The sequence below is a fragment of the Papilio machaon genome, chromosome 11, assembly GCF_912999745.1.
Source record: "Papilio machaon chromosome 11, ilPapMach1.1, whole genome shotgun sequence".
NCBI lineage: Eukaryota > Metazoa > Arthropoda > Insecta > Lepidoptera > Papilionidae > Papilio > Papilio machaon.
The window spans coordinates 1619433-1640923 of NC_059996.1; the positions used below are offsets into that span (position 1 = coordinate 1619433).

The 21491-nt window shown below is 31.5% G+C and overlaps 1 protein-coding gene across 2 annotated transcripts in view; it reads right to left on the reverse strand.

Moving 5' to 3' along the window:
• LOC106718891 (serine proteinase stubble) overlaps positions 1 to 19595 on the reverse strand; it is a 77707-nt gene extending 58112 nt beyond the window's left edge. For both annotated transcript variants that reach the window (XM_045679928.1, XM_045679927.1), the window contains exons 1-2: positions 19452 to 19595; positions 5885 to 5965 (exon numbers count right to left, since the gene is read on the reverse strand). In XM_045679928.1, the coding sequence (XP_045535884.1) occupies positions 5885 to 5906 (22 nt within the window). In that variant the 5' untranslated portion in view covers positions 5907 to 5965; positions 19452 to 19595. The remainder of the gene's footprint in view (positions 1 to 5884; positions 5966 to 19451) is intronic.
• Between the last annotated feature and the right edge of the window lie 1896 nt (positions 19596 to 21491).

Genomic DNA, 21491 nt, shown 5'->3' on the forward strand with positions numbered 1-21491 from the left:
ACTAAATGATTATATTTAATTTAGTAAATTAAAAACTTTCATAACCTTTTGCAACTATAGAAGTAGCGTTATATTATTTTATACAAGCTTATGTTACTGAGGGAAGATGTAGCAATCTAATCTAGTGCAAGAATTTTTAAAATCAATCAAGTAGTTCTTGAGTTTATACAGTTCAAACGTAGAAAAATATAAATCTTTATATTATTAGTGTAGATAACGAAATAAAAAGTTCTTCTCATATTAATTCTGACATAAAAGTTCCTTTACAACCAGCTTAAATAGAACCGTGGGTTATACAAAGACCGCACCTCCCACAGATAAAATATAATCTAATAAAAATCAGCGAAGTGTATCAAATATGACAGACGCACAAATCCCGGCTTTGTGTAATAATAAGTATGAAGAAACCCACATACTCGTACGTACATTTCGCAATATCTCCGAACACGTGTACCTTATAAAACCAGCCACACACGTTAGGATTTAAAATTAAATGCATAACCAAAAGGTAAACTTAAGCAAGTATGTTAGAACTGAACAGTTATGCTGTACTATTATACGTTATGTCTGCAGTTTTAATCATCAAGTAATACCTAACGTGTGTGGCCGGTGTAAGCGAAGTGTTTTCACTTTTTATTAGGGCTACTTTAGACACGGTTATTAATGTCACGGATTCGTTATAGGGATCGGTCGGTTTAATTATAATTGCAGTGTAGTTTAGTCGATTGGCGGAGGCTCAGGGCGTAGCACGAACGTGTGTGCACATGTATAAAAACATTCATAGGATACTGTAAGAATATAAGATAAATTTAGATTTTTTCCAGCTATTTCTAAAACATTTTTTTGACTACTATTCGTAAAGTCTATATTGGAGAGTTCTTTATGAATGACATTTTTTGATTGAAGATACCTCAGGGAATAAAATAAGTTTCCAAAACGATACGTCGGTTGACAATGTACGATTGTTAACGGCAACGAGACGGCCAATAGATATTAATACTGACATACTTTTTTTGTTCTCATAATCACTTATTCTTCAGTTTTCAATTACACTCAGCGTCACAAAGGAATATAAAATGATTTCGCGAACACAATTCAAAAGAAAAAAAAAACATAACGCTCGATCGAGCGAAAGCGAAGCGCCCACAAGCTATGACAAAGTAAATGCAACTTGGGCCCACTTGTCACCTGTCACTCGCATCCATTTTACTCTCGTTAACGGTAACTCTCGAATATATTTCAAGCACGACATTTTGTCATTTTATAAAGTGACTGGAAATAAGTTGACAGTTTTATTACGATTTTTTAAAGTATTAACCTATTTAATTTCAATTCAATTTTATCGACACTACTGTTTTAGAGAGGATAGATTTAAATTTATTTTGTTTGTAACAAATAAACTCAAAAGCTACTCGACCGATTAGAAAAATTCTTACACCATTAGAAAGCTACATTATCCCTGAACGACATAGACTATAAAAATATTACAAAATACTTAAATACGAATACTAAATCTTAAAATAAACATTTTCTTTAATCAACAATTTGTACTAAAAGATTCATCACGTGAACACTTTCTGTTAATTGTAACAAAAAAATTCTTACACCGGATGACTAAATGGTCTTCAATCCTTCCATATGTTATATACTTGTTCAAGAAATGTACATCCTGGAGCAGGAAATTTAAAAAATGCACCGAGTGCAGGAGCGCATTCGCGGCCGCGGGCAAAAACTAGTCTCTGAGGATTTCTTTGAAGCATGCAACGGAGTTTTACCAACACATCACGTAATAGTTGAATTTAATATACGTCTTTACAAGATATGAAACAACTAAAAACATTTTATAATTGCACCTCTAAACTTTAACCGTAAGAAATAATATATTTACGTGATCCAGCAACACATGTGTGGTTCGATATTAAAAGTATCAAGATTATTTGATTTAAATATATTACAAAGTTTAATGAACTTTCATGACGTCACAGTCTGCGCGTTAATCAACATTTCTGAACTAATTTAAATATTAACAACGCTTCGCACGAGCTTCACGCATGCTCTGTCAACCGCACATAACAGCTGTCGCTTTAAACTGCATAAAATTACGCGAAACATTTCATTGCACGACTGTACTCATTTAATTCAGTAATGACAATTTTTGAAACAAGTTTTATGATACAGAAAATTAAAATGTATTTATAAATTAAGAAGGAATGAAGTCATTACAAAATTAATAAAATAATTGTTTAAACAGTGTATAAAAATAACTAAATATAAAACAAAGACGCATCGGCACAACTATTTTATACAGTTTTGTCATAAATAAAGCCTTGAGTTTTATTTTTATTTACTTTTCTCTTCATGAAGTTAATAGTTTTTCTCTCACAAGAATGTATTTTATACACGCTTGCTCTAAAACTCACTATTCAGAAGGCTATCTCGAAGTGAATCCAAAACAATTTCCAACCAACACAATAATACCCCACGTACGGCCCATATATTTGCAGTTTCTATGCTACATATAAAATTATCTGTTAGTTTGAAAGTGCATATCTCAATAATTACGTATTCGATTTGATAAATTATTTTTACTATTGACAGCTTAATTAATAAGGAATGTTATAAGCTATTTACCATCACGCTACGATCTATGGGAGGCTAGCAGAAAGGAAAATAACTTTTAGCGAGAAGTATAAAGGATGAGTGAAACTATTGGGCACAGTTACGTAATAAAACTGAAAACTTTTCACATTAGCTTACTGTTCCATTTCGAATTCTGTGTACAGAAATATATTTATGGCGAACGTTGAGTTAAAATTACTTGTACGAGAGAACATTTTGAATTTATGTTGAGCAGACGAAGTTTGTCACGTATATTGTGTGAAACATTGACGACTATTTCATGTTGACGTAGACTAGCCTGTGAAAGTTGAGGTCACAAGTTTAAAACTATCATTATACTTATAATTATAAGGTAATGTAAAATATTAAAACATATTAATAATAGCATAAAAGGTGTTGTTTTTTATTTTTAGTCCTTTATTTGTTTCTTCTTCCTTTTTGTTTTTTTTACACTTCTTTCTATAATATCTATTCTAAGTAATTTTTAAAAAAAAGTAAATTTTCAATTTATATTACTAAACTGATCGATTAGGTGAGTTGAAATAGAGTATAAAATGCTGTTAAATTAACCATTACAGATACCTAAGCTTCTTTACTAAACTAATTATCAGATAAACTATTTAAAGGTCGATTTATAGACCACTTACAATTTCTTCAAGTAATCAAGTCGAACATTATCCGATGCTAAAGTGCTAATAAGCTCTTGTCTGTTCACTTGATTTAAATGAATCTAGTATAAGATATATTTTTATTATACCAATCTATAAAACTACAAATTGAACATCCTGTAGTAAAATTTAATTAAAATTTACTGGCCTTTTTTGTAAGTAAAAATTAAAGTTTTTAAATTCATATTAGGACTTTTACTAAACAAACTAGATATTGTCAGATCACGTTTTTACATACCGAATTAAGCTTTTTGCTATTTAATATTATAATCTACGGATAGTTATATATCATTTGTAAAAACTCGTAGTTTAAAAGCGGCAATATAATTCGAATCTTTGTGGCGATCTTTGGGGGAGGCCTATGCCCAGCAGTGGGCGAAACGAGGCTGAATGGATGGATGGGTGGATGGAATATAATTCTTGCAAAATCTATAAGGAATCTAAAAAAAATTGTGTATTACATTTTAAAGATTAATATTACAAGACCTAAAAATATAACTAGCAAATATAATCCGATTAACAGTAACTTTAATATAAAAGACAGTTAACCTGCATAACCTTTACCTTTGAGGTTAAATCTGCTTGTATTTTATAAAATTCAATGAACAAAACTCAATTACGTACAATATTAGAACAGGAAGATAACCTTGTTTTTGGACAAGAATCACTTTTTATTCTAACAATATATTCTGTACAAAACACATTTTATTTTAACACAGTGTAACTATAAATGCAAATAATTGGATGGATGGATGAATGTTTGTTTGAAGGTATCTCCGGAACGGCTCAACGGATCTTGATAAAATTTGGCATAGATGTAGGGCATAGTTTGAAAGAACACATAGACTAATTACTAAGTGTTTTACTCACTCAACCACGCGGACATCAAAAGCTAGTTGTTTATAATGATCCAAAAAAACTTTGTCAAAATATGAATTAATTTAAATCAAAGAAAAAATACATAAAGTTATATCATCAAAATTAATTAAAGGGAAATACATTTCTATGTATCTATTCAGCCTCGTAACGCCCACAGCTGGCGATAGGTCTCTCCCAAAGATCGCCACGTTGATTGGTTCTTTGCAACCCGCATCCAGGATACTGCCGCAACCTTGACCAGTCCATCGTTCTATCTTGTGGGAGGCCTGGCTAAAATATACAACGCAAAACTACGAAATACCAAAGAGTATGTAACTACTTCGTAGTATACTAGCGAAATAGTTACATACTCTTTGGCATTATCCAAAAATATAAAACTGGAGGCCTGCCATGATGTATGATGGCCACAAATGAAGTACATTTCTTTATCTAATGTTAATTATTTACATTAAAGTTACTATTTGTATAAGCAATATGAATATTTAGCTTCAAGGAAGTAAAAGTATGGGAAAAATGAATCATAGGTAGTAATGATTAAATCTATTAAGCTTGATAATATTTTATAACCTTATAAAATTTCTCTCGTCAAGTTATAAAAATTACTTTCACTAACACCGTCGTTACACTAAAGTGTTTTGACCTGGAAGCACGGAAATGTCGATTTTTTGATCGACGAGCGAAGTGATAATTTGTAGTTGTCACAACTTAACCGCAGGCTACATAGGTTTTTTATTATTCTTACACACTAGAATATCAATTTAAAAGCTGTTTTCACATAAACACTAATTGCATTACCACAAAAATAAAGGTAAATAATTGATTACTATTGGCTGCTGATTGATTTTATGGACTCCAACGTGATGTTCCACCATAAATATGTATGAAGACACTGTTTTGGTATAAGTACTTCATTATATATTAGTCTAGATCGCATTTCGCAACTATAGGACCATTCGGTCTCTAAAGATGATTTAGGACAGACACTAATAATATCTTAACTACTTTTTACATCTGATTTAAATAGTTTCGCAGATTCCATTTGCGATACAAGATGTTCGATCCATAAATGGTAACTTGCGTGAGTCGCATGTAATGATAGGTTTCCACGGTGTGTTAATCCGCAGACGGCGGTTTACCACGAACATCCACAACGCATCGATTTAACGTTTCGAAGTAACCAACCTGCGGCGCTTTCGACTGAGCTAACACTGGTTCGATTATTCGTCATGTCTGACCAGGTCTATCCGCAGAAGCACATGCCGTGGAAGTCAAGCTTTAAGAGCTTTTGTACAAACTATAAATAACAGTAGAGACAAACCAGTCAGCTCATAGATTAAATATTATTAACATCGAATGTAATTCCGTGTTATCAATAGCTCAATTTATTATATTCTAGTTTTAAATTAATAGATTTTAGATAAAAATTGTAATTAGGAACTTCATAAATACTAGGATATTCATACCAATTTGTACTTAATCGCATTTTATTACTTATGAACAATCTAAAAAGATAACGAAGAATAAACTAACATTCCCAATTTATGTTAATGGGTGATGTGACCGACTCTTAAAGGCTTCCACGTCACACAATATCGGAAAAAGTAATGCTGGCAACTTGTTTCAAAACTTTTCTGTACGAATAAGGAACAATGAACTAATTAATAAGCAAATAAGGTTATACTTATGTGCGGAGATGTAACATTGTATTGGGGTAGTACCTGGTGCGCGGGCGGCATGCATGTGTGGAGCGCGGGCGCGCGCGGCGCATCACCGCACTTGCAGCGCACCTCCGACGCAACCTGCAACAGAAGATATAATAAAAACCTACGTGTAAACAATCAACAGGAGTACGAAAGACAACTGTAATATGAATGAACTGTGGGTCTAACATGATTATTTGTGACAATCGCCTTCGTATCGTCAATTGTCAAAAATTATTGTGAGATTTTTGGTATACTTTACGCTCGGTAGACGGTACAAATTTCATCGATGACGATATGATTTCGATATATCGATATCGATAGGCCGTCTGTATTTCAATTCATCACTAATTAATTGAATGAGATGGTAACTTTTTTTATTCATTCATTGATACGCACATACAGTAAATAAACCTTCGCTATCATTAATAAATTAACAAAGGAATAAGTAATATTTTTAATCCGAAATGAGAGCAAACGGTATAATTATGGAATTAACGTAAATTTCGCTGATGTCTCACTTTAATTTACTGCTAATTTTCGTCCATTTACTCTCGAATACCTTAGGCGACCGCAATACCGTCGGCTAACAGTACGTGACGCGACTAACCGCCTCGCAGCCGCCTCAACAGATTTACTAGCCTTTACAGAATATTTATATGGCTAAGAGGAATCTCGCACACGTGATAACATAGTTGCTGTGGTTCATTGAAAAGTTTTTATACAGGTAGCTATGTAGTAGAAGGTGGCAAATGAGCAAGCGATTACCTCATTTTGCTAAAATAGAATTCTGTGTCATCATGTTCCGGTCAAGCAACTAATTAAATAATAATAATTAGATGAAATAACGCCATCTATTGTCTACGTTTTAAAACAAAGATTTTAAATTTTTTTAATTCAAAGTAAATAAACTGTAAAGTTATATATAAAATTTCTTTCCTTGAAAGCATCGAAAAAAAAAATTTGTAATGAAAAAAATTTTTTGAACTCGTTCTTTTCACATTTTTTTAGTAATTCTTATGTCCACTATATGTGTTTTGAGCCTATTTAATATATGACCTAATCTATGACACTCTGGGGAAGAAGACGAATCGAATGGCACCACAATAGTCATAATTAGTTCAGTAGTTTAGGCTCTAGGCCGTCAAAACAGAATTTTCATACATACAATCCCACATACATAAAAAACAAACTTACATACGCGTGTAAAACATTACCCTCTTTGTCAAACGTTTAATTAGGTTACTTTTTAGTTAATCTGAATATTTTTTTTATTACTAGTACCTTTTGGAACGAAGTTCCTTATCGCGCATTATGAAAGGGGGCTAGACGGAAAAAATTCTTACGAAATGTTGTCACGACACTTTTTGCTATAGTAAGTATGTTAAAGACGAATGAGCGCTACTTCACCATGGCAACGACGTGACAATATATAACGAAAATTCATAGCAAAAAAATGTACTTCTTGTGAAGACTTAAGTTTTTTATTCATAGAATAAACATTGGTTCCTTCACTAATTAATCGAAAGGAACTTCGTTCCATCCGGGTGTCCCTTGACACCTATGAACCTAACATTACTTAGCTATACTTTCTAGATACTTTAATTAGTCTAAAAATTACCTGTTTACAAACATTAAAGTCTTACGACGTACTTTAATAAAATTAAAGCGTTTATTAAAGCTTATTTCCAACATTATATATTTTACAATGTAATAAAAGTCTACTTTGCATATCTCTGAGTACAGCCGAGGGCAATATTTAAAAGAAATAGTATAATTTAAAGCACTTGTACAACTACGCTACTTTATTTGACTTTGTAAACTTAATTACTTAAAATTACATGCAAAAAATAAGACATTCGCTACATTTTGACCTTTACGAGGTATTCTAAAAGCTAAAACGAAATGTAACATTTTAATTTTCTCTTTAAATAAAATATATTCACAATAGTAAAATTACATCGCGAAAGATATAAGATACATCTTTAACAAATATTTTAAACTAGTTCTTACCCGCGACTCCGTCCGCGCGGAATAAAAAAATACATAACGGGGTAAAAATTATCCTATGTCCGTTTCCTGGTTCTAAGCTACCTGCCCACCAATTTTCAGTCAAATCGATTCAGCCGTTCTTGAGTTATAAATAGTGTAACTAACACGACTTTCTTTTATATATATAAGATATCACTAGACTGTATTTTTAGCCGACTTCAAAAAGGAGGTTATCAATTCGACTGTATTTTTTTTTATTTGTGTTACTGCGAATCTCCGCCCCTGGTGGTCCGATTTTGATAAAAATTATTTTACTCGAAAGGAAGTGCTTGCAGATGGGTCCCTTTTTTTTAAATAACTAGAAGACTACTAGATTTTGAATATAGCTTCAAAATTTGTTGCGAAAATTAGGGACATTTTTGCTTTAGGCGCTTACTATAGGACCTACATAAAATGATGTATAGAAGAATTGTAGCCCTTTAAATGTGCTAAATAAAAATCCGCGATAGCATATATCTATCTTTTATAGTTTTCTCAAAATAACCATTTTTTTCTTTAGAAACATCAATTAATATGATGAAATATTAGAAGATAATTGAAATTAATTTACGAATATTTCTTGAAACCATTCCCAAATAAGCTTCAAGCTTGTATAGAATATGTTTCATAATATTTTAATGCTGAGATTCCAATCTACGATCTAAAGAACGAAAGTCCGTTACTACCCAATAAGTTAAGGTTCTATATTTAAAGTGATTCCTGATCGAGTTAACAAATTAAAAAAATAATAATATTAAGACTAAAAAATAGTAAAGTTAATAGAAAGTTAAGACCTTTAGCAATTTACTAAAAGATGTGGCAACCCTGAATTCCAGTTACACGAGCTGGGACAGTAATTATTGCCATTTACAGCTTGGCTAGTTAGAAAACACCGCTGGCCACAGGCAGCGAACAAGCTTATTGGATTAGTTTTTCATTTAATTTAAATTTAATTTAATTACGAATGGTTAATATACTTGCTCTGAACTTTCAACCGAACAAAAAAATATGAATTATTCGATATAAACATTAATACGTGTGCTAAAACTTATTTTAGTGCTACAACGTTGTCTGGCCCGGTGCAACAGGAGCTGCCATCGCGATTAGATCTGTCCGAAAATAAATATAACCTACTTAGGCATAGAAAATGACTTAAAAGGAAAAACTTAACAACTGCATTATGACAAGGATTTTGTGACACTTTCTATTATTGTCAGGGTGTCACTAATGAGTTTTTGCAATTTCGTATCAATTATGCCCACCGGGTCAGACAATTTTTTCGGTCTATATCTCAGTGTTTTCAGTGTTAAAAAAATGACAGCGATAAACAAATCTTTGTTCAGGTTTCGATAATTCAATCTTACGGGTTTATAGTACATGATATATCAATCACTAGCTGTCGCCCGCGAATTTGCCGGCACAAAATTAAAAAGTAAAATTATAAGTAGCTTATATGTTCTTCCAGACTATGTTCTATTTGTGTACCAAATTTCATCAAAATCCGTTCAGTCGTTCCGGAGATACCTTCAAACAAACATCTATCCATCCATCTAAACATTTGCATTTATATTATTAGTAAGATTAAGTTATTGAATAATCGGTAAACTAAAATATTTAAGTACACAAGTACTTAAATATTTTAGTTTCATACAAATGAATGAATGCATCTAACTTAATTCTTTTAATTATTTCAAGGTAATGGTTCCCGATTCAATATTACCACTCTCGCTATTTCCATATCCATGTAAACATGTTCCAAGTTATCTCAAGCGCATAAGTCATACAGTGAGAGTGGAATTTCACATACTCCGTATCAGGAAAAGGATTCGACGTGTGAATGTAATCCAGTTTGAATATCGTAAAGTGAAACTATCTAGTTAATGAGACGACTAATTATTATTACAGTTTAATTCTTGTTAATATTAGCAACTAGCAGTCGCCCGCGACTCCGTCTGCGCGGAATTAAAAAAACTTTACAAGTAGCCTATGTGTTCTTCCATACTATGTTCTATAATTATGCCAAATTTCATAGAGATCCGTTTAGCCAATCTAGAGGTATCTTCAAACAAACATCCATCCATCCATCCATATGAACAATGAACATTCGCATTTATAATATTAGTATGATGGATAAGTTTGGATAGACGGATTTATGGATTTTTATTAGCAATCCAGAATGGTTGAATGGGTTTGGAACAAAGAAAGATTAATGTACTCAATAAAGTATAGGCTAAAATTTTATCAGAGAGTAAGAAATTGGAATAATTAAATTACACTAGTTATTTTATGACTTAAAATCTACTCTTTAGCAGTTTCAGGTTTCGTAAATGATCTCAAATAATTTATATTATTCCACGGGACAATACATTAAATAACTTTATTATAATATCCAAAATTTACGGTACGCAAATTGCACTAAATTTTGCATACCATGACACACTGCCGTCAACTTTCTAACACTTTTGTAAAACGCATAAATGTGATAACAAAGCATAGAGAATATGCGAGTAACTTGTTTAAACCTCTATTCTTATTTCTATAGTTTTTTAACTTGCAATAGGTATTTATGGATTGTATCCACAAAATCCTTGGTCTAGTACTAAATCTCGGGAACTTAATCTGAAATTAAATTGACTAGACACATAACATTTATTAATTCAATAACTTTTGAGTACTTGTATAGGTACATTAAAAAAAAAATTACGATCATCATCATTTCATTAGACATCCCCATCGAGGGGCTCGAAGCCTACACTAAGTCACGTCACAGCGACAAGGCCGTAATCAACCACTGGTCTAGTAAGGATTGGTTGACTCCACACATATCTTTGAATTTCTTCTCAAATATATGTAATTTGCATTTCGATGTAAATGTTAAAAACACATTGGTACATGTGGGACTCGAATCCAGGGCCTACTGATCGCAAGACAAGTACTTAACCGACACTTTATTGCTTGATTATTTACTAGAATGACACAATATTGTTCTACATCCTATTAAGCAGTGTGTCTCAAATTTAATTGTCACAGTGGTCAAGCGCTCAGAAGCAGTTACCTTAAATGTCGGACCGCATTTCGCAATTCGTCGACAATCATTCCACAGACTGACAGACTCGCCGATTTACAATTCAGCATTCTATAGTCTGCATCTTTGACTTGCAAGAGACAGGACCTGTGAAGCGCGCGCATTCTCTACTGTCAGATGAAAATTTACACGTAATTTTTCAGTCATTATGCATTTCTAAAGAAGTTTCAATTTTACGTAATGTTATTGGTATATGGTAAAGACATTTAACCTAACGTGAAATTGATGGAATTTATTTAGTTCACCACTCTTTGCCAAGTCCTTTTCTCTATACTCAAAGGTATCTGTATTAAAGCGGACTTATTGATATTCAATATGGTTAAAGCTTTAGCGGTTTCAATATAATGTAAAAGCAATTCGTGCGAGTGATTTTTTTTTTTGGTATTTTACGTTTTTGCGGTCAACACTTTTTCCACTGCGGTTATTGTACGGTTATAAGATTTTTTTATTTAACTACTGCTTGAATACTTGTTATATCTAAGGCTTAAAACGGCGAAAGTATATTTTAAAGTGTTTATAGTTTGCCCCCATTATATGCGATCTCAATATATAATTGCTATAAGTAAACACGGTCATATAAAATTATTAAATAACAAAAACAATGCATTCACTTTCTAAACATCATGAGGCTACAGTAATTTGTAAAATAGTACCATTTCCGCGTACATTGTGCTAATGAAAACCATAATAATTTGAACCAGCAAATAAAATTTAAACACCGACGGACGTATACAAAAAGTTCAGTTGTTTTATTTGACACAATTGTAAATCGACTAAGCTTTAAAACTATTAAGATAAGTCACGTATTTCTTAAAAATTTGTTTATAGAGCTATTTTTGAACTTTTTCATTGAATTAAATTAAACTAGATTCTTTATGTGACTAATAAATTGATTCTTCAAATGCAATGAATGTAATAAATAGTAGTTTGATCCGATACGAAATTATTAATTGCATTTATACGAATCAATCCAATTTATTAGGACGTTTTAATAAAAGTTATAAAAGATAACAGGAGTCAAAAGATATAATTAAAAGATTGAATACCTCATAAAAATTAAAACAAAATTCGTTCTGAAAATTAATAACATCAACTTATAATCATCTGCCAATTCCATATTTTATGATATTATTGTTTACACAGGTATAGATCGAGTAGGCCAACAAAAAAAATAGAAAACAATAACATTAACCAATAAAGATCACATTAGATATCATCGGGGGCGATTCTTTAATCCGGCTTTCATAACTCTTAAACACAATCGTACAAAACACATCTAAAACACATCTCTGTTATCTAATGTCGACACAAAAATTGCACAGACAAATGAAACTAGTGTCAAAATTGATAAATGATAAAAATTAAAGTTCATGTAAAAAGCAAAAATGTTTCCTTAATTAATCTAAATTTAAAAAAAATGATTTATGAATTTGCAAAATACGAAATTCACGCTCGAAGAAATAAAAAGCGGTACAAAGGAAGTTAAAAAAAAGTACACCGTTATATTTCAAACAGTCTAACACATGCAATTATGATCTTTAAAGTTTAGGTCATTAGTTTTTTATTATGATAAATAAAGCTGACTAATTTTATAACAGAGATATTTAAAAGCGCGGGAAAGTGTTGTAATTGTTTTATAATTACAAAGGTCCATAACCTGCGTATCTTAAACGGGATCAAAGCTCCGGGAGTTCATTTCTACTTCTTTGTTTCGTAATCTTACGTAACAATTAAAAATGAGTCTATTTCAAAGTTTTTCTTTTAATGTACAAAAAGTTATAGACTGGTCAGTCACAGCCGCTTAGTGTAGATTAAGTGAGACAAGTCATATTATAAGATACACGATGCCATGTGGTACATCTATATTTATAAAAGAAAGTTGTGTTAGTTACACTATTTATAACTCAAGAACGGCTGAATCGATTTGACTGAAAATTGGTGGGCAGGTAGTTTAGAACCAGGAAACGGACATAGGATAATTTTTACCCCGTTTTCTATTTTTTATTCCGCGCGGACGGAGTCGCGGGTAAAAGCTAGTTTCTTATAAATATGTTTAGACATTGTTTTACTTAACTATTCCATTTTTAAAACTATTTTAAAGATTAAAAATAACCATTCATTATCCTGACTATACCATAAGCGATTAAATTACTTAGTATTAAGTGGAGAAAGCTATAAGATCATATGGTGGGTGGGCAGAGGTTGGTTATCGGGCACTGGCCACACGGTGCCGCCCAGCGATTACTTTTCAACGGGTATTGCATGATAACTCAACATCCAAGTTTATCAACTTCTTGTTAGCTGCCTTTGAAATATTTTTTACGAAACTTATCAAAATACGTTCATATACGGAGTTATTCAAAAAGTAATGGGTTCGAAATGATAAATGTGAAATTAAAGATTCACATTCATTTAATCTTTATTAAAGATCATTTAAAACAAGTTTCAAATCTCATCGCATACGCAGCGAAGTCTAAATTGATATCAACTTAGCACAAATTCCGCAATAGATTTAGTGCGCTTGCGCGGAAATTGTGGCAACTTTTAACCTAAACTCCTGGTAAACTGTAATGGTTCTTGTCATTTATATATAACGTGCCCAATAATTTTCACTATCAAACATTATTTTAAAAAAATGAATTGGAATTAATATTTTAAAATAAATAAAATATTTTAAAATTTTTAACTACTAAAAGCATTTAATTTTATTTACGACAAAAATTGTAACATGTTTATTTCAAGTCGTAATTTACACAGCATTGCGTATTTCTCAGTTCGTGTATGAGCAAGTTGCAATGTTAAATAAAATAAAACTAGTATCCTGTATAGAATATGCAATAAAGAAACATTGAATAAATTTATTGGTTAATACTTATGACGGGGAATCCATTTGGTTTTATAAAAAGAAAAAACTGCAGTAGCTGTCTATGCCTTCTTTTTAAGTTCAGTAACCGTGTATATGTCACTGACACATTGTGAATTCCACACTTTCGTAATTTACCTAGGCAAAGTTAAGTATCACGGCATCTCATTTTAAACCAATCTAATTATCATGATTGATGAATATTTACTGTTCTATATGTAATTTGCCAGCTTTTATAAGATTTTTCTAGGCAATTTAAAATTGAGGAATTCACAAACTGCCGGTGACATATACAGGGTGTATCTTATCTCAATAAAGATTTACAGCGAACGGTGACATATCTCTACACATTTACATTTAATACGCCATTCAAGTATAAATGGTGTTCGATAAACATGTTATAGTCCAGAATATTTGTTCTGATTCGATTTATCTTGTACATGGCGTAATGTATAGTGGGTATGATTTATTTAACAATATGTTTTCACAGAATCATAAATACATAAATATAGTCTAAGAGCTAAAAATTCTGTCTTAATGTAACGATGTCTTTTAAACAATAAAACATTGAAGTGTCACCATAATCTTACTAATATTATCAATGCGAAAGTTTAGATAGATGGATGGATGTTTATTTGAAAGTATCTCGGCAACGGCTCAACGGATCTTGATAAAATTTGGCACGGATGTAGAACATAGTCTGTAAGAACACATAGGCTACTTAATAAGTTTTTTAATTCCACGAGGACGGAGTTGCTGGCGACAGTTACTATTGATAATATACCATACTCAAATATTACATAGGGCAATATTGTGTACCTAAATTAAGAAATTATCATTTGTTTTAGGATAAAGAAAAATTACGAAATATGAATTTTAGATGAAATAAGAAACAGAAAGAAAAGAAAATGAAAGTTTATAAATTTAATAAATTTAATTAAATTAAAATACTAATTTTGTTCAACCAATTTTAATGTTTATAATTTCAAGTTGTTGCACTAGTATACGTTATTATAGCGGGATGTCAAGCGGACCAGAATATCTTTCTAGGTCAGAGGTGGTAAGTACAATTATGCTGATTACGCTTGGGACGTGATGATTGCCCGACAATTATTTTCCGGACCACTAGTAGCTTTATAAAACCTACATTTTCCGTGGCCAATGATTATGTAACGTCTATCTTTCCAGTATATAAAGGTTCAAATTAAAAGATTTTTTCTTAAGTCCGTAATATACCGAGTCATACCAAAACTGTTTTAGAAATAATTACAATTTATATCTAAACATCAGTATTGCTATTTTTTTTTTTTGAACAATAAAGTTAGTGATTTATTAGCCAAGAAAAAAAACGCAATCAAGCTCAATTCTGAGCACAGATTATCCAAAAACATTAACTAATAACATAGTTATTATTACAGTTATCCAAAACCACTAGTTGAGCAACTATCAAAATATTGAAGAGTTCATAAATTATACGAACTCGAGGTGAAGCCGCGGACACAAACGAGTCTTAAATATATATTGCGGTATGATATTTATCAAAAGTAAAATACGTCTACTAACAGAATAATGACATGGCTATAAATTAAGGATGTTTTATGAGGAGTTCCCGATAAATATACCTTTGGCTTGGGAATTTTTATAAGTGAATTTCGAATGATTTATTTAAGTCGATATCATTTGGTAGCCATTTATATGTTTAGAAACCTATTTCCAAGCTTAAATTTAAGCACCTTTTAGATTTTTTTGAATTGTTGCCAATTTTTTTTATCAAATCTTTGTTAACATGTTTGTAATTTTTTATGACGATTCTGATATTTGTATCTGAAATTACTTAAAGTTGGTTTCTGAGACAAAAATCTCTATATAAAACATATCGTCGTCTCTGGCATTATCTTTGACAAAACAGAAATATGTTTTAAACTGGGATTTCGGTTTCAGAAAACAATGGTTAGTAACATTACACTAGACAAAGTAGAGTATTATTTTAAGTTTTAGAACAACAGGCAGATTGTTCAGATTAAGTGACGTATTCAGAATATCTGTTACAATCACAATTCATCGCACGTCTAATCAGATTATGTACACGTTCTCGTATTAACAACCAATAAAAGCGCCGTAAAATCTTTTAAATAAGCTATCAAACACTACTAATGCCTTCAAATGATGCTCAAACCTACAAGTTGTCTGCGAATTTGATTTAATTGTAACAATAATGTTTTTTCGTCTCGAATAAAACGTTGTTGTATCTTGAATACAATGTTATATCAACGAATAGCTATACAAAAGTATTAAATCTTGATTGTTGAATTTTCTGAACATTTAGTCTATGCTGAGTTTATTTGATTTAGTCATGTGCGTTATTTAAGAACTTTATTTAGTTGAGGAATTTAGGATAGTTGTTTTAGTCTACCATTTTGGTATACAAAACTTATTGAAGGATTATCGGATTTTCGTGGACGACTTTGATAAAAAAATTGTTGTACTTTATTGCATTATAATTAGTTTCTGTAACTTTGGAAAGAAACAATTCTATTGCATTGTGTCTCGTAATTCATTTATTATACTTGAAGTAAAAAAGATAAAATATTGCATTTTAAATCTTGTCAATCTGATTATTTTTATCTGCGAATCCAAAGTTAAAATGCAGCGTAATTTAAAATAGAATGTCTTAAAGACGTTAGCATCGCGTGATGAAAGACAATAAGATTATGAGCTGAACGTAAGTAACAGAATCTGACAACGGCTCACGTAATTGGGTCAATCTTAAATATTTTTGATATCCGTATATGCGAAATTATTAATTAAGTACTAACGTCGAAATTAAGCGAAGTGTTTAATTACAATATAATCGTGGATTGTTCAGGTAAAATCTTAGAAGACAAATTGTTTTTGTCCAAGTGCTTTGACAGTGGAAAGGCCTAATTTTATTCAATCTAAAAATGTATTAGGAAACTTTGAAAGATTGGATTCGTATAAGTGAAATAGATAAACCACAACAATTTTAACTCTTACTTTTCTGAAAGCGATTTCACATGAAAACTATGAAATGTCTTAGATAAATTACCATTTTATGGTAATGGACATTCTTTAAATTGGTTCCCATCGAGTGGGCAAGTAGTGCTCATGTTACTAATGCTCGCAAACAAGCGTAGTGTGGACACGATGTTTATTGCTGTATAATACAATTCAAACTTTTAGAACAAGACTCGCGCAAAAAGGAGCGCTATTAGCATAATGATTAGAGCATAATGGATCCGGACAACGATCACGTGATTGTGAGTTCGCATTCCGCCCTTTGAATAGTTTATGATTTTATCCTAAAAAAAAAACTAGCATAAGCCTAAAGCTTATTTAAAAAGTTACAAGAAATAATAAGTTTTAAAAAATTTCAAATAACATACTAATTGTAAATTTTGTTTAAAAATAGATATTGGTGGGACGTAAATGAATGCTGGATAGCACTACACTGCTCCTTCCACTCGCAGTAAACTCAATATCTCCGAGCTGTCATAAAATTTGAATCTTGTAATACCGAGCACCGATACTTTACGACGATACGTAATCGATATCTCGCAGCTTCCGGGCTTTTACCAGCTAGTTTCGTATTATGATCGATTTCAAATATCGATATATTTTATGATTGAAAATACAAACTTATATTACGGTGACAGTAGTTTTAAATAGACAATAAAGATTTTACGAGACAAATTAAAATATTTTAACTTAACAGGTACTATTTTAGAGATAAGTATTTTTAAAAAGCTCATAATTCGTAGCCTATCAAATGTAGTTCACGCATTTCCACAGTTATTTGCTTGTAACGGTAACAAAAATCCACAATCGTCTTAACAGATGTGCATTTAGTCGACAAACCTAGATAATTTTACCAAAATTACATCGCAAACAATTTCGTAAAACGTCTGGTCGAAACACGCGATTGTGTTAGAAGGAAATTATTAAGACGTGGTATTAAATTTACGGAGGCCAACAGCTGCTGTAAACGGACTGCATTAAACAGTAAATACAGGCACCTTCAAGTGGTCGGAGTTGAACTAGCTACATTTTAACAAGGCGAGCAAACTTCGGTTCGTCTTTCGGTTAACGCCTAACTTCAGATTGGCTGACAACATCTGCAGCTATAGCTGATGACTGTTTGCAGTCCGTGTATAGCAGCAGTATTTCTCTGCAATGTATTACAGGTCGCCGCTACACATTCTAACTCTCACTGGCCGCACCACTAACACACTCGAGCACGCGCGGATACCATCTCCAGCGGAGGGGTACCATGCTTCACACTTTTTCAGGATATTCCTTCATGCAATTTCTTAGCAGCATAACATCTGACAATGTAGTAGCCCCTATTTTTTTAATACTTTCTTTCATAATTTCTAGATGTCAATTTATGAGTGTTTAAAAATTGTATACAAGTGTTAAATGCGTAAAAGTAAAACTTTGACTAATCATTCATTTTTTTAATTTCCAGATCTTTACGCTTATCTTATCTGTCGATTAATTACGTAAACAATGAAAGATGAAATTAAAATGAATATGAAAACAATTAATAGTCCCAAAAACTGCTTGAAACTCGTGATATATATTGTACAAAATTACATATTTTCGTTATGACGTTAATTATTATTAATGAAAATTGAAAAGCTAACGTTCATTTTCGTTTTAAGGTAAAGCTAATAATGATTTAATTAAAACACAAAGTAAAATTTATTTTTCATTTTATTTGTTTTATCTTTCGATAATTATCTTCATCGTCAAGAATTATGTCGATAAAATTAATAAGCGATAGATGAATGAATTGTTATTTATTATTTCATTAAATGTATACATAAATTACTGATTTAAAACATGATGCAAAAAAGAATTTAATATTTAAGTTAATCCTGGGAAATAAATGAATTTTGGTGTCCATAGCAATGGCCAGTGGATTCGTTGCATTTTGCATGAGTATTAGATATCGCTAGAATATTGTTGTGTCGCTCTATTATTCTGCATTCATCATGGTCTTGATTTACATCTTGCTTTAATTTTACGATTGTGGATGATTTTAGCAAATATTAAAATATCACATTTAAAGTCAAAAATATAATTTACAAATAGTAATAGATAGCATGGTTTATTCTTTTCAATTGCCTGTTTAGTCAGAACAATTTTATAGTTTGAAATTCTTGTGGTAAGTTATACTACAAATCTAGTACTAAACTATAGGCTGTATCAACTGTCTATTAAACCAACACTATCAAGATGCGGTTGCCGTCAAAGCGGTTTGCGGCATCTTGCGGCCACCGGCTGTTCACCGCTTCAACGATTTTGTACATTTTTTTGCACGATGACGATTTCTAAATAATTTAAATACGCTCACGTTACAAATGAACATCTGTAATTAATACGCATTCATACGTTTCTGTGTTTGCTTTCGCGTGTCCAGATAACATGCGTTACGCCCACTAAGAATTGATGCAATTGAAATTATAATCAAATAATTTTCATCTGCCGACAAAACATGATTAATTACAAAAATTACACTAATTTTTTTTTCATATACAAAGTTTAAAAAATTCACAAAATATACTTGATATAAGTTAACTTACGTTTTCAATGACACCGTAACTTAATCCGTTTAGAGCACAAAACCATGTCACTGTCACAATTCGTAAGTTTCGAGCGCGGTTTTACGTATTAAGAGGCGCGTGCGAGCGTCTCCGATGCGCAAGCGCGACTGACCGCTGCGATTCACCGGGATGGTTCGCAAGCATCGTGCAAGTAAAATCTCTTTCTGTTATACGTAAAAGTGTTCAACATTCTAAACGTGATTCACCCCGTTTTCCGGACCGTCAGCTGAAAGTTTTTCATTACAGTTTGTGCTACTTACTAATGTTACATTTTACAGAGCCTAAGAATGAACCTACATGCATTTTCTTTTAACTTACTTCCTATTTTGTGCGGCACATTTTCCTAAATTATTACGTCTTTTCTATAAAAATTTGGCATCTCATGTTTCACCCAGTGACAAAAATCAAAGTTAAGGAATTTCTAATTAACTCTTTGATAAATTGTAAATATACTTTCACTAATGATCAGTTATTGTAGATCATTGAAACGTATAAGCTTGTTTTCATCTGACTGCACAGGAAATATTAAATTTGACGTCTAAACTTTCATACATTTTCTATTTCTATTCACATCGATGATCTTTAATTGGCAGAGAAATGTGACTGCGCTTTATTTGATGTAATTATTTTTATTACAATGTAATGTTGGATTAGCAAATGCAAAAGTTTGGGTGTTGTGATTCTATTGAGTATTTAGCACTTAAAAATATTTATTGAATAATTTTACAAATTGTTACAACAGTGTAACATGTACTAGATCTATCTATTGATATAAAAGAAAGTCGTGTTAGTTACACTTGTTATAACTCAAGATCAGTCGAACTGATTTAGCTGAAAATTGATGGGGAGGTAGCTTAGAACTAGGAGACGGACATAGGAACTTTTTTATCTTGTGTGCATTTTTTTTATTCCGCACGGACGAAGTCGCGGGTAAAAGCTAGTTTTATATAATTCTTGGTATTGGTAATATCAGTTTAAAATTTTTAAAACAGAAACTACTCGCAAAAGTTTACAAGTAAGATGTCATACTAAAGACTTCAACGCGATTTTAACGTAACTGAGTATATGAAACTTTTTTTTAATGTAACTCTTTGACTTCGTTTATCTAAAAACAAAAGTGAACTTGTTAAAACTACTATCGAAATTATGATACTAATTTCGATAGTAAGTTTTATTCAGAGACCTTCTCGTAATCACTGAACTACATACGAGTTTCCTTAATAGCAAATGGAAGTCGCTAATTATTAGCAATAACTTCATGTCACATGCTCCTAACGGATGCTTTACTCATGTTTATAGCATAATTAACGAATGTAGGCTAAATTAATATTTTAAATATGTTAAACGGTTAATACAAAGATTTACTTTATTAAATTTAACTCAAGTTACTTTTTGAGTAACATTTTTTTCTATTGGTTATGTTCAGTTTTAATATATTTTTTTTTTACTACAACTGCTATATTTGCATAATCTTTAAAAGTAAAGTAAAAAAAAGGTAGAAAATTTCGTATCAAATTTATATATAGCTTGATTACACCTACAAGGTAAATATGTCATGGTCGAAACTAACACAGAAAACTAAATATTTTTTTTAATACTAGCTGTCGCTTGCGACTCTGTCCGCGCGCAGTTAAAAAAAATGAAAAATAGATGTTGGGCGATTCTCAGACCTACTGAATATGCTCACAAAATTTCATGAGAATCGGTCAAGCCGTTTCGGAGGAGTACGGGAACGAAAACTGTCACACGAGAATTTTATAAAATATATTAGACTATCTTTTTTTCAAATGAACTGTTGCTTGTTTAATAAATTTTCATAATATACAATGTTGAACAACAAATAATCACATAGTTCGGTGAAAGTGACGGAAGAAATATTTGCCGATATTACTTTACTTCCCACGCTCTGAGAATGCAAACTGTCAAATTAACCAACGCAGATGATAACTTATGATAGCAATTGATTGGCGAAAGAAGAAATCTTAATCAAAAACACGTCTCTTTGTAACAAAATGCGTT